At 41.7% G+C, this 12604-nt stretch overlaps 1 protein-coding gene across 3 annotated transcripts; it reads right to left on the bottom strand.

The window, feature by feature from the left end:
• Positions 1-163: 163 nt before the first annotated feature.
• On the bottom strand, positions 164-12604 carry LOC138611846 (1-phosphatidylinositol 4,5-bisphosphate phosphodiesterase delta-1-like). Of its 3 annotated transcripts, none has more exons than XM_069685096.1 (15): positions 12358-12604; positions 10042-10230; positions 8856-9084; positions 7474-7603; positions 6883-7111; positions 6110-6311; positions 4554-4698; positions 4311-4463; positions 4023-4175; positions 3757-3916; positions 3391-3507; positions 3097-3275; positions 2710-2842; positions 1061-1210; positions 164-830 (listed from the first exon to the last, which is right to left on the bottom strand). In XM_069685096.1, exons 1-15 carry the CDS (start codon positions 12386-12388, stop codon positions 739-741), a joined length of 2292 nt encoding a protein of 763 aa, XP_069541197.1. In that variant the 5' UTR covers positions 12389-12604; the 3' UTR covers positions 164-738. The 3 variants fall into 3 exon arrangements, with proteins under 3 accessions (XP_069541197.1, XP_069541198.1, XP_069541199.1); XM_069685097.1 differs by having other exon boundaries at positions 10072-10230; XM_069685098.1 differs by lacking the exon at positions 12358-12604 and adding an exon at positions 11978-12036.

Here is a 12604-nt window from a genome sequence, read left to right as displayed (position 1 = left end):
GATGTGCTATTGTGTGTACTGACTGCTACATCAGAGCTTCTGATAGCTTTACTAATACATTTATAGGTGAGCAAGAGCTGAACAGCTGCATTATTCAAAGTGGTAGCGAGAATAATTAAGTGAGTCTCAAGACGGTCAGAAAAAACACACAGATCAAGACAGATGATGTTTAAAACTTTTATCTTCATCTTGATTTACAAAAAGATAAAGAAGTAGCCGTGCTGATGTCACATGAAAAATAATCATACCCGTACTGAAACTACTGATGAAGACAAAGCACATTGTTTTATGTCGGCTGCTTTTCCTCCAGGATTCAGGAAATGGTCATTTTGATAAAAAGATTTAAATATACAAAACATTAACTGACCAGAAATGAGGGACCCAACCTGAAGTCCTAATGCCATTTCAAACTGAACATGGTCTAACACTAATACAACTCATACAAACCATGAAACAGTTTGTCTGGAGCATTATAAAGTGTAGCATTTCAAGTATTTAAGCGTACACTCACCTCCTAATACTACATCCGATTGCAGATGGAGATCTTTAGTTTCTACTGACACTACGGTCCCTTGAGAAGAATGTTTTAGAGTAGCTGCTCAAACTACTGGAATTAAGCCAATAAGTTAATCATGAACTACAACTATAGAGCTAAATAATAAAAAAAGAGTAAAAAATCCAGATAAAACCAGCTTCCACATGGCTGTGAGAGAGAGGTGCATGCCAGGCGGTGACGTCTTACTCGTCATCCAGAGTCATGATGTGTACAAAGAGTCCAGCTGAGGGGAGGAGGTCTCCGTTCTTATTGAGCAGAGGGATGTGTCTGTATCCTGTGTGGAGCATAAAGTGGCTGCAGTCAGTGATCAGAGAAAGAGAATATGAGGAGCTCTTAGTGCAGAGTGTGAATTGAGTTCTGTACGCTGGACCACAGAAGAGATAGCTCCTGTTCTGTTCATTCATGAAGTGTGAAAACAAACAACTATCAGTGGTCTAAATTATGGGCTTAAAATGAGGAAACAATCAATTCTGCAAAATATCTTCAACCAGCTGCAGAACTCACCCATTTGCAAGCTGTTGAATGGCAGCGTGTACTGCCCGATAAACTCATTATCAGACGTGGAGTCGTAGTCTTCAACAGCGAAGCGCACCAGTGCGAGATCCGGCACGTACACGTCAAACTGGAAGTTTGTGTTCCATTTCGGGTTAAAACCTTCAACAGAAAGAAAGAAACGTGCAGTCAGTAAGTTAAAGGGAGGGTATTATGCTAATTTGAATCTTCATATTTCCCTCTGTGATTCCTGTGGAGTAGCTTAGCATAATTTACAGTTAAAAAAACTGGCGCTCTGTGCAGGCCCTCATACAGCCTCTGCCTGAAACAACTCAGTCAGCTCTGTCCCTTTAAGAAACGCCGCCCCTACAAGCCCATTTTCTTCTGATTGGTCAGCTCTCCGAAGCCTGCTCAGGCTGCACTTTATGACGTCACAAAGTGCAGCGTGTAGAAAAAACTGTGTGAAACCTGTCGTTCACAGCAGCCTGCAGACTGAGCTGAGAAGCCTGGGGATTACTCCGACATACTTTTACCTACAGATTTGAAACTTCACACACGTTTAGTCTGCACATCCAACATTGTAACTTTATATATATGTCTTAAAATGTGAAACAGCATAAATACCCCCTCTTTATAGGATCGAATATGTTATGCATCAATTGTTCATGATGTTATTCAAGGAGTTATTTGGCTAAGGCTTCTTGCCTTTCCCAGAATGCATTTCAACCAAGTAATATGCATATACATAAGCTGTGGGTTTTAAACGCCTACTGTGAAGGCAGAGCAGGTGTTTTCACAGTACAGAAGAATCTTACAGCTTACAACTGACCCAGCATACTAACATGTCTTGAGGCTGCATTGCATTCTGGTCTTTTGAGGCTCCTACTGCTAGTGACATGATCTATCATGGCTCCCATTTTCAGCAATATATATCATCAAAAGTAAAAAAACAAATCATGTCAGACTCAGGGCTTTCAAAATAACGTCAGTATCAGGAAGTAACGCTTAATCGAAATTTTAGCAAAATCACAATATGGCCTTCTGCAAGAGTCAACCGCAGGAGGCGCAATATTTGTGTGTCAAAATAGCTTTTTAATTTAAATATTGTGCGCCAGAGATGTTCTGGCCTACACATCACACACAGACACGGTAAGTATCAAATATCTTCATTTAGTACAGATCCCTGCAAAAATCACATATTTCCTAAAAATGAGAAAAATGATGTAAAAATGATCATTCCCTTTAATATCGCAAATCATATAGAAATTGCAATATAAGGCAAAATAATTGCAAATAGATATTTTTTCAAACTCTTCACGTTCAAAAGCTGCCCAGGCTTTATTTAAGCTGGGATTATTTAGCCAACAATTGCATAAAGCCAGTGCTTTTGCAATGCTGTAATTACGCTGTATTGTAGCGCTTTAAAAAGGGTTATTTTTCCATCAAAGGATATGTGACTAAAGAAATATTAAAAGGAGGCAAATCCTTCAAAGGTTGAGAACAACTGCTCAACGTGATCCTGAAGTCAATCCAAATACTGTTGTTAAACGTGTGTATGTGATAAAGTGGCTCGCTGAAAAACGTGTTGCATGGGCTATGTTCAGCTTTCTCTAAGATGCAATGACAAATAAAAGTACAAATATAGGAAAAGGAAAGGGTACCGTTGTTTTCAATATAATGAGTCTCTTTCTCAGCGACATCAGCTGGCACCCCGAACACCTCCACCTTAACCAGCGGGTCCACGATGGACGACTTCTTCTTGTTCACTTTGGGGAGCTGCTGGCCTGATATGACCTGATGACACGTGGAGGAACACATCATGTCAGACAAAAACAGATGCTTTAGGATTGTGGTCCCCAATCGGCCTGGTTCTTTCAAAATAAAAGCATAAATAAATACTACAATATTCTGAATGCAAATGTGAAATCACATATCATCCATAAAAAAACCCAACAACAAATAAACGATACTCAATGTGATCATGAGGACAGGATGTTGAACAGGACACTACAGACACTGCTTGAGTGCAATGTGAGTGAAACACTCACCATGATGTGTAGCGTCTTGTGCTTCAGCCAGTCCCCTCTGGTCAGCGTGATGGGGTCAAACTCTGTGTTTACGTCCCTCATGTAGGCCGGCTTCAGGACGTAGCCGGTCTTTCCGTTAACCAGGAATCTCCCCTGGTTCACGTCCATGTCCGGGCAGGTCGTCTGGAAGTTCAAAGCCACTGAAAAGGGAATTAATACGAAGATGAAATCATAGACTGTGTCCCAAGTACATTTTAACACTGGACTGTACATGTGAGGGTATTTAATACCCCTCCTTTAGTCAGTATTTCGTACCGATCTGGCAGCCAGAATTCCACAGAGGCACCGGGTTGTAGTTGGAGGAGTCGGTCCTGGAGCCGGCTGGATAGATGCGGCTCAGCTTCTCCACATTATGATGGATGTACGCATTAGCTGCAGAGAAAACACACAACCAGGAAGTCAGTTATCAGCTGATCTGAGAGTTTGTCTTTTATTTTTTATGATGACACAGAAGGGGCATTTTTTTCCTACCATAATAGCATTAGCTCCCCATAATAGCATGATAGGACCGAGGTTGAAAATCGGCGTACTGGCCCTTTCAAAATAGCCTTCCTGGTGACTTGTTTGGATAAATCTTAACACTGAAACCCTGTGGTAAAAACATCCTGAACTCTTCCTCACCTGACTCCTCTGCCAGCGTCAAGGCCTTCCCCTCTTTAAAAGACGACATCTCGTAGAAGCTCAGGTTGTTCCTGGCGTCTTCAAAGCCGTGGAAGTGCACGCTCTTACAGTAGATCACCATGTCGGACAGCGCTTTGGCCAGTTTCAGCTTCTTCTTCGGCTAAATGTTCAATAAAGTTCAAACGTAAGGAAAAAGAAATCTTTGCCTGTAATTGAAACTTCCTAACTGAAATTACTCATGTACTCTCCCTTGGTGTTTCCCCCACCTTCTCCTGCTCCTGCTCTTCCTCCTCATTATCATCATTCGACTCTTCCTCCTCCGTCACGTCCGTGTCATCGTCAGCTGACGCCTCGGGAGCAAACATGGTCTCCAGTTTGTTTAACCTCTTCCCCTTGATCAGGAACTTCCCCTTCAGCTCCTACCGGTACGTTAGCACACACACACACACATACACACAAAAAACAAACAGTGTAGCTGTGTGAGTGACTGGTATCTTAAACTATCTGTCATCAAAGTACAAATATAAAATGTTCCCGGGAGAAGTGATGCAAACCTCAGGTGATGGGAACTCTTTGGGCATGCCGTCACCCAGGGGAGAGTTGACGAGTGCGCTGCCCAGGATGGAGCTCAGGTGCTGGGCCATGACTTCCTGCTGCTCCACGCTGCAGTGGTTCTCCAGGGAGAGGATCACCGGGTAATCAGATGCCTGGGGGCGACCACACAGGACCCAGAATTGTTAATGTAAAGTGTAAAATGATATACTGGATACAAATGTATGCTTAATAACTAAACTCACCTTAAAAGCGTACTCCTTGATGGCTTTGATGGCGTCTTTGAAGAGGATCTTGGAGGTGAGGGTGTAGCCGTGGTAGATCACCGGCTCATCGTCCGATCCGTCCCAGCAGTCCAGCTCCACGCAGCGGCAGCCCTTCAGCAGAGCCCTGAGAGAGACACAGTCATTATCAGTGACTAAATCGTGAGATTAAATGAAGGCTTTGTGGAGCAGCCAGTGAGTTTTCAGTACTTTTTGTCAGTCGGATCTCTGCACTTCAGTTTTTTATCTGTTATTGCGCACAGAATAATGCAGGAGCAACAGACTGGTAGTATGTAAACTTTAAAGTGACCATGTGTGTGGCCAAAATATCCACAGAGGTCTCCTCCTGTCCAAAATAATCTGAGCTGGTAATTAAAACCAGTAGAAACAGGGAATAAAGCAGTGTAACTTTAAAAGTCTGAGTTTCTCTGATGCTCCTCGGCCGGCACAGGACATCAGGAGGGGCTGTGAGTTGAGCTGCAGCTCGCTGGTTTGTGTGTGCTCTGATTGATTTTAGCATGGGTAACCTTCAGCCCAGTGAGCACTCATTTCATGTCTGTGGGCTTCATGTCTGAACGTCTAAGACCTCATTTCAACCGGCGAAAATACGGTTACGACATCGACGTGACAGAAACACATTTTCGTTTCATAATTTTGTTCATTTGTTCATTTTAGCGTTGAAAGGGCGACGAAAGTGATGATTGTGGCGGCATTTTTCCAAAATCATTTTGCAACAGTTGCTGAAATCTGGTCTACACAAAGACGTAATTTCAACACATTTTATTTTTACAAAAATCACAGTGCTTTATGGGCTGTGTGATGTCAACAAGAAGGTTCAGAGACATCGTAAAGGGAGCAGTTTTAAACATTCTCCATAGAATGTGCAGGTAAGGAGGCAGAACGACCCCTGGATGCTGACGTTGTTCATTAATACCTGACTCTGAAGACCTCTGAGGCTGACGGAGATGAGCGCTGAGCTTGAAAGCAGGTCTCGTGAGATGGAATCCAACTCCACTCGTGTGTGCTATCATTTTTCGTTGGTGACTGTGATGCGCTGCTCACTTATTCAATCATTTAAGCCGCTAGATATATATGTGAAGCGACAGAAAAATGCTCACTCGGTGTGTTCGTCTTTAATAAGGATTTAACCAGGAACTGAATTATCCACAGAGGTTTTCTTATCCCAAAAACAAATGGACCCAGTAAATAAAACCAGTTATGGAAAATGCTGTCTTTCTGACAGTCAAGCTGAGCTGCTGCCAAATTCTGCTTCAATGACTAAAATTCTTAATAAATGATGCAGTAAAAAACGATAGTGAACAAGTCGAAAAGTGCCAGCTGGAAATGTCTCAATGTCCGGCTGCCAAAGGCAAAACATGAAACTCTTACAGGCTGACATTGGATTTTGGTGTGGGTGACCAAAAGTTGGATAATCACCTGCAGGCTGCAGTGATTTTATCAGGACATGAGCAGCTTTAGCAGCTGAAATCAGGAGTTGGAGGACAGATTCTCACAGGCTGGATGAAAGCTGACGTTACCTGACGTAGGCCTCGGTGCTGCTGGGCCCTTTGAGCTGATCCTCCATCAGATAGGTGTTGTGTGAGGAGGAGATGAAGTAGTGGCTGAGGGGCTGGCTCATGTCCTGGTACACCTCTCTGTGATCCGCATTGAGCACCATGGCCTCTGGATGGTGCAGGAACATGAGGAAGCCGTCTTTGGACAGCAGCTTGTTCTGCTTGGCTGAAAGAAAACAAGAACAAAGAGAGTGAGAGAGAGCGACACGTCGACTGTGTCAAAGAAGATGCTCTGATTCCTCCTGAGCTCATTCCATGGTCACATTTAAGACTGAATAACGACATGTGAGTTGTGTTCTGCACCTCTTAGCACTGAATAGTGTCTTAGCCTTGATGCAAAACTCATCACTTACTCAATAACACTGTTTATACTGTCCTCATCACACACTGTTTATCATCCATGTTAATATGAATAGGCTCTACCTGCCTGCAAAAGGCCTGTCTAAGTGAAGAGGTAGCGTCACAGCGTGATATTTTACTTGGAAATTGCTAATGTTGGACATCTGTCGTCAGCTCTGCTTTGGAGCAGGATCAGAATCTGTAAGCACTAAGACATGTCTGTTTCAGACAGCAGCGCCTCCAGAAACTAGCTCTATATTTCGCTCATGTTACTGCACCGTAGTTTCAATTTCCAAAAAACAACATCAGAAATGTCAGGAAAATTAAAGGACTGAATAAACAGACTGAAACTAGCAAACCAGACCATCAGGAATAAGACTGAGCACCCGGATACTGACCGTTTTCATCGGGCTCGTACTTCTCGATGATGCTGTGTGCGTCGGCCAGCGCCGCTTTCTCTCTCTGCTCTTTCAACAGGAAGTCCACCAGGTTCTCAGCACTCATGAAGCCCGTGGTTTTGGCGTACTCTCCGTAGATCACGTCGATCTCCTCCCGGTGGGTCAGAAGGTCGTAGAAATGTTCGATCTCCTCGCCAGCGATGAACCCAGATTTGGATTTGTCACATTTCTGCAGGATGGATGTTAAATATTAGAGTTTGTGCACGATTTATATCAAACCTTAGCTTAATATTGACAAGTCTTATTAGTTTTAAATTGGTAGGAGCTTTTTTCCACCAGGACAAACATCTTGCACAGGCTCACAAATTACAGGACTAAACAACATTTTCAGACACACATAACCTTAACTGTGCTGCAGCAAAAGGGGCTTCATCACTACCTAATTTAACGTAACGTATCAAGTTGGTTTTCTTTTTACCGTGAACTCTGCCTGAATCAAAATAACTCATAAATTCTCTCCAGAGAATATCTACTCTCTCTACTCGACTTTAATATTAAGGAATCATTAAAAAGCTCAGAGTGGATCATCACCTTGAAGAGCTCCTCTGCGTAGTCGTCGTCCACCTCGATGTTGATCAGACGCAGGAAGCTCTTGAGCTCCGACTCACTCAGCTTATTGTCGTTGTTCTTGTCTGCTTTCCTCAGGCAGTTGAAGATCCAACTGAAGAGTTTTTAATGTAAGGAGCAGATAAAATGACGTGTGTGTATGGGCAAGAATCTGACAATACAAGTTACAATTCAATATATTAGGACATCTTGGGATACTGGTAGAATAAAGAACACGCTTACAGAAGCATAAAATCTGAGTAAAATGATAAGTTCACTTGTTTTTGCATTTATCACAGGAACATCCCACGTCATTGCACTATTTCTTGTGCAGTCTAAACAAAGGAATTAACATTTTCCTGTATCAGTAAAAAAATAATCTCTACTTAATCTCTATTTGTAGGCAGGGACGTGGATTTTAGGGATGGCAAGTGTTCTGGTTTCTGTTTGTATTGTACGCTGTATATGTACGCTTGTAGTCCAAGTAATATTGACCAATCACGTATCAGCAGGCTGCGGCGTATGCAGGAAAACCAGTCTGTGAGGAGAGCAAAAGCAGGCGGAACGTAATGCACCGTAATGACATCCCAGCTCCCATCAGCGGCTATCTGATGATGATTTAGCTTCTTATTAATCTCTATAAAACAGACACCTGCAGAAAGTTCAGCTAATAATCTGTTCTGGATCTAAAATTCAACTTTTCGATTTCCCAGCTTCCTTGAATGCATCAGAAATGATCGATCAAACCTCCGTTCAACAAACGAGCATTTTAAAAGTAGTTTTCTTCTCCTCTTGAGCTTCATTTTTACTTTTTACTAATCTGCATCATGATGTTGAAATTTCAGCAAACTTAAATAAATTCAATCAGGAGAAAATCTGTCTCTTTTTCTGGTTCATACCGCTGAAGTAAGCCAGAGTGCAGCCTCTGTGTAACTTAACTATTTACAGTGAAACTGAGACTAACCACAAACAGATGAACGGGCCATTTAATGAGCCATGAAATGACGCCGTCACTTTTGATCTGAACACACGGTCGCTTCTCAAGTTGCTAATTGGACTGTAAACAATGCAGCGCACACAGTGTTGACTGAAAGTCGTTTATCCCTAATCGCTGGATAAACCAGACACGCCCGACATGTTCACTGTTGCTCCTTGAGGCTCTATCATCTCAGACAATAGCTGATGGGTTCCAACATGGGTGAAAAATAAAATCCTTGTATATAAACTATTACTTTAAAATCCCCACATTGTTTGAAATATTTCCTTACAAACGTAATATTTTCTGTCTGTACTTCTTATTGTTGTGAGTCTTAAATCCTAAACACGTCATGTTCCTACTTCACCCTCCTCTGTCATGTTAAGGATACTGTTCTGTCTTCTGCTGCCGGCTGAGGTTGTTCATGCTGTTGAGCATTTTCTCCAGGCTGCTGACCCACTGTCTGGCCTCCTCCTCGGAGCTGGCGATCAGGTCCAGGTTCTTGCGGCGGCCCTTGAACATGATGGAGAAGCAGCGGCCCTCCACATGCTCCTCTGTGTGCTTTCTCAGGCCCTCTGACTGACGGCCCAGTCGCACCGCAGAGATGTCATCGAGAGTAACTGAAGACACGAGAAGAGTTGGAAATATTATACTTTGCACTTTTATTATACCATATTACATACCATATTTCCCTGACAGCATAGCTTCTGCTAAATTAGACAGTCCTTCCTTTGGTATCACTTTAGGTAGCTTTAGGCATCACAGACAAACCTTCCAGGTAAACACAAACCTGCTGTTTGCAGTTTACTGAAGTCACTTTACAAGTTTTAGGGAAATGAGTTGAACTTTTTCCAACAGCTGCTCCCTTAGTGGAGGTCGACACCACTAATGTGCAGAGCTGTAGGTAATTCCTTTGTTCTCATATCTTTTTATAGCCTTGCTTTTGGTGCCTGTTTTGTTTGTTATTTATTTGGTCGCTTGGTTTTATTGTGCAGTATTTGCACTTGCTTTAAATTTTCATGTGTGTCTTTATTCTTCAAGTTCCCTACTTTATTTTAAATCACTTTTAAATGCCCCTCTTGTATGAAATGGTCTTTATTAATAAAGTGTATTACTTTGTATCCTTAAAGTGTTGGCTATTGTCACAAAAAGCTTCAGAAATAAAGACATCTCTGTACTACAGTTATCAGACTAAGACTACATGAGAACACTATTTCAAACTCCTACACATGCTATAAAAAAATCCCTATCGTCATAAACACACCCAGACAACAGATCACTGCTATCATGACTAACCAAGGTGTGAGTAATAATACAAAGGACTTTCAGACAGCTATATCACTTTATGGCTCTACGATGAGTCCTGCACTTTTATAATCCAGGACGGATTCAAATCCAACGTCAGGAGATTTTTGAGGCGGTTTTAGTTGTACAAGATCTGGAAATAATGAACATGCAGCTGTTTAAATTATTACTATAAGCGAGCGGGAAAGGAGAGCAATGAGATATAAGTCCACCACAACACCAGATAGATGTGTGCAAGAGTTTTTTTTTTTTTGCCGGTGGGTCTCACACACATGTCGGTGGGCTGCTGGGAAGGCACTCACAGGTCTGCTTTCTCCTGAAGGTTTTCTTTGACTCGTGCCACACGGTCTTGCAGTCCTCCTGCAGTTTGAAGTAGCGGGTCTTCTTCCAGGACGCGGAGCGGACCTTGAGGAGGTCTCCTCCCTGCAGGAGAAACTGGAGGTCCCGATCCCCCTCCATGCCTTTGAAACAGAGGAGCACAAAGGAACATTCACAATTGCATTGTCTCCCATTTCACAGGATCCATATGTCCGTTGAGTTAAACCTTTGACCCTGCTCCATTTCCTTCTACTTAACCTGCATTCAACTCATCAGAAAACTTTATGAAAAGAGTGAAATGACAACCATCTTTACATACAAAGATTCATAGTTTTACATATTAAAAATTAATCAATCACACATTGACATCAGGGCTGACTGACCCTGGTTAACCCTTTGCACACATCTGTTACAAGATATCGAATAACTGAAGCCTACCTAGGAGCTTCACGTTCATTTGTATCACCTTCTGGCTTTGGGCATGTTGGCGTAATTCCTGTGATCTGCTGAGTTCGGGTTGTCTTTGAAGGCAATGCATGATGCCCCGAGGTACCGACACGCTACCGCACTGTTACCCAGGCGTCAGGACTGACCACAGTGTGTGTGGAAGGGCGTGAACTAGCCCCACTCAAAGTTCACTTCTCCACTGTCAGCTGACAGCCAGACACGTACTCCACTTTTACGATTAGAAATGTGTGCATGTCTCGGCAAGATGAAGGTGTTTTGAACTTCCTTTTTTTATGCCGTGTAATTCTCTTTGTCAACTCGTTTTCCTAAAATCTCTTACGAAATGTTTCAGTTTACAAACCGTTAGCCTGCATTCACGCGGTGTCAGAATAATAGGAAAAAGGAAAATGCGATGGGTAAAGTTCAAGTGAGTGCTTCCTCAAGTTGGACCAACACGGAAAGACAGAAAAAGTGTTGGTACCTATTTTACTTAATATTACGCAGACATCTGGAAGTACAAAGTAAATGTAAATTTGATTGATGGTCGACTAATGTTGTCTAATTTGTTAATTGTAATGTGTTACAGCTTTTAACCGTTATCTTCTGTCTACAGGGTGTGACCCAATTTCATTCTGAGCAATAAAATATAATAAATAATCTTTTTATTGTTTCAATTATGTTTTCTGACTTTAAAATTTTAGCTCGTTAACACACTAAAGTCGGTAGAAATAGTTCTTAACATGGGAACTCCGAGCATTCGGTGAGCACGTGAAGGCAACCATGTTTAAAGACTCCTCAGTTACCTCGTCAGGGAAACCAATGACACATTTCCCCGTGATAGTAAATTTAAATGAACTGCTAGCTAAGCATTGTTTGTTTTTGTTGTATTTTTTCCTTGTGTATTTTATAACTTGATTTGTCCCAGATCTGAATTTTGATTGTACTTTCATTGTTTATTTAAATTGAATTTGAAGATGTATTATTCATTTAGCACTTTATGAGCATTTGTTTGTACTATTTTGTATTATAATTGTTCAATAAAGTTTAAAACAACAACAAAAATGAACTGCTAGCTAATTAGCAAACATTTAGCTACAAAATCAGGATTTGAAGACAATTAAGCACATAAAAAAATGTCAAACATGGGTGGATGATTGTGTTTTACTACTTTTACGAAAGAAAATAAATGTAACAAACGATATATATCAGCAAATTATGATTTAGATGAGCAACTGTCAGGCCAAAAGTTTCAGCCAGCATTTAAGGCTGAGTTCTGCTATAGTTGACTCATGGGCTCCATCTAGTGGTGACTTTGAGGTACTGATAAGTGCTGTGATTTGAATCACCCCTCAAAGGGTTACTCATTTTAATAAGGATTAGATTAGCTTGACGCAATGTGAACAAACATCTAAAATGCTGAGAATTGTAGGCATAGTTCCCTACCCTCTGTAGCTTGTCCAATGGTTTGCTTTTAATCTCCGCTTTACTTGGCGCTGTTCGCTGTTTTGGTTTGGCAACAGTTGTTTTCTATTTGCAAGGTGAAACTAGGCAGGATGAAGCGGCCACACCTTTTGGCAGAGTCATCTTAGAAATGTATTCAGGTGATCTTGATCAAATACATTCGCTCAACAAAGTAAATACTGCAGATTGTGAATAAAAAGTCTGATGGCAACGTTTGAAATGTAACAAAAGTTAATAAAAGCAAACTTTTGCAGCCATGCCGTGAGCTGATTATCCAGTGTTGGAGAATTCTGGAACAAAATTAATCTTAAAAAATAAAAATGCCAAACGCACTTTAATTTGATCTCGAAAAAGTCTCTTACCAGCTTTTCTTTCGATCCCGTTCGTTTCCATCCTCTCTGAATCGTATCTTCTTTCTCACGCAGTCAGATCTTCTCTTCCCTCGTTTCACTTGATGCACCGTTTCATCTAAGGTTGCTGCCGCTTTCCATGTGCGCAATTATTTTATAAATTGAGCAAAGATTGTTAAAAACCGATTGCTAGGAAAGACTACACACCAAAAGGCGGCGAGACAGGAGGGTTTCTCCTGGCTAGTGTGATCTGTGTCAG

The sequence above is a fragment of the Semicossyphus pulcher genome, unplaced genomic scaffold (assembly GCF_022749685.1).
Source record: "Semicossyphus pulcher isolate SPU_LCO1_2020_fin unplaced genomic scaffold, fSemPul1.0.p SCAF_7, whole genome shotgun sequence".
In the NCBI taxonomy this organism is placed as follows: Eukaryota; Metazoa; Chordata; class Actinopteri; order Labriformes; family Labridae; genus Semicossyphus; species Semicossyphus pulcher.
Note: the sequence above shows the minus strand (reverse complement) of the source record. Positions and strands in the feature narration are given on the sequence as shown.

What these genes read in the sequence shown, in the direction of transcription:
- LOC138611846 (XM_069685096.1), bottom strand. Translation starts at nt 12,388, where the DNA reads ATGGAAACGAACGGGATCGAAAGAAAAGCTG. An exon ending in ACGCAGAGGAGCTCTTCAAG is followed by an intron (nt 7,112 to 7,473) that starts GTGATGATCCAC and finishes TCCATCCTGCAG; the next exon opens with AAATGTGACAAATCCAAATC. An exon ending in AGCACCGAGGCCTACGTCAG is followed by an intron (nt 4,699 to 6,109) that starts GTAACGTCAGCT and finishes TGTCTCTCTCAG; the next exon opens with GGCTCTGCTGAAGGGCTGCC.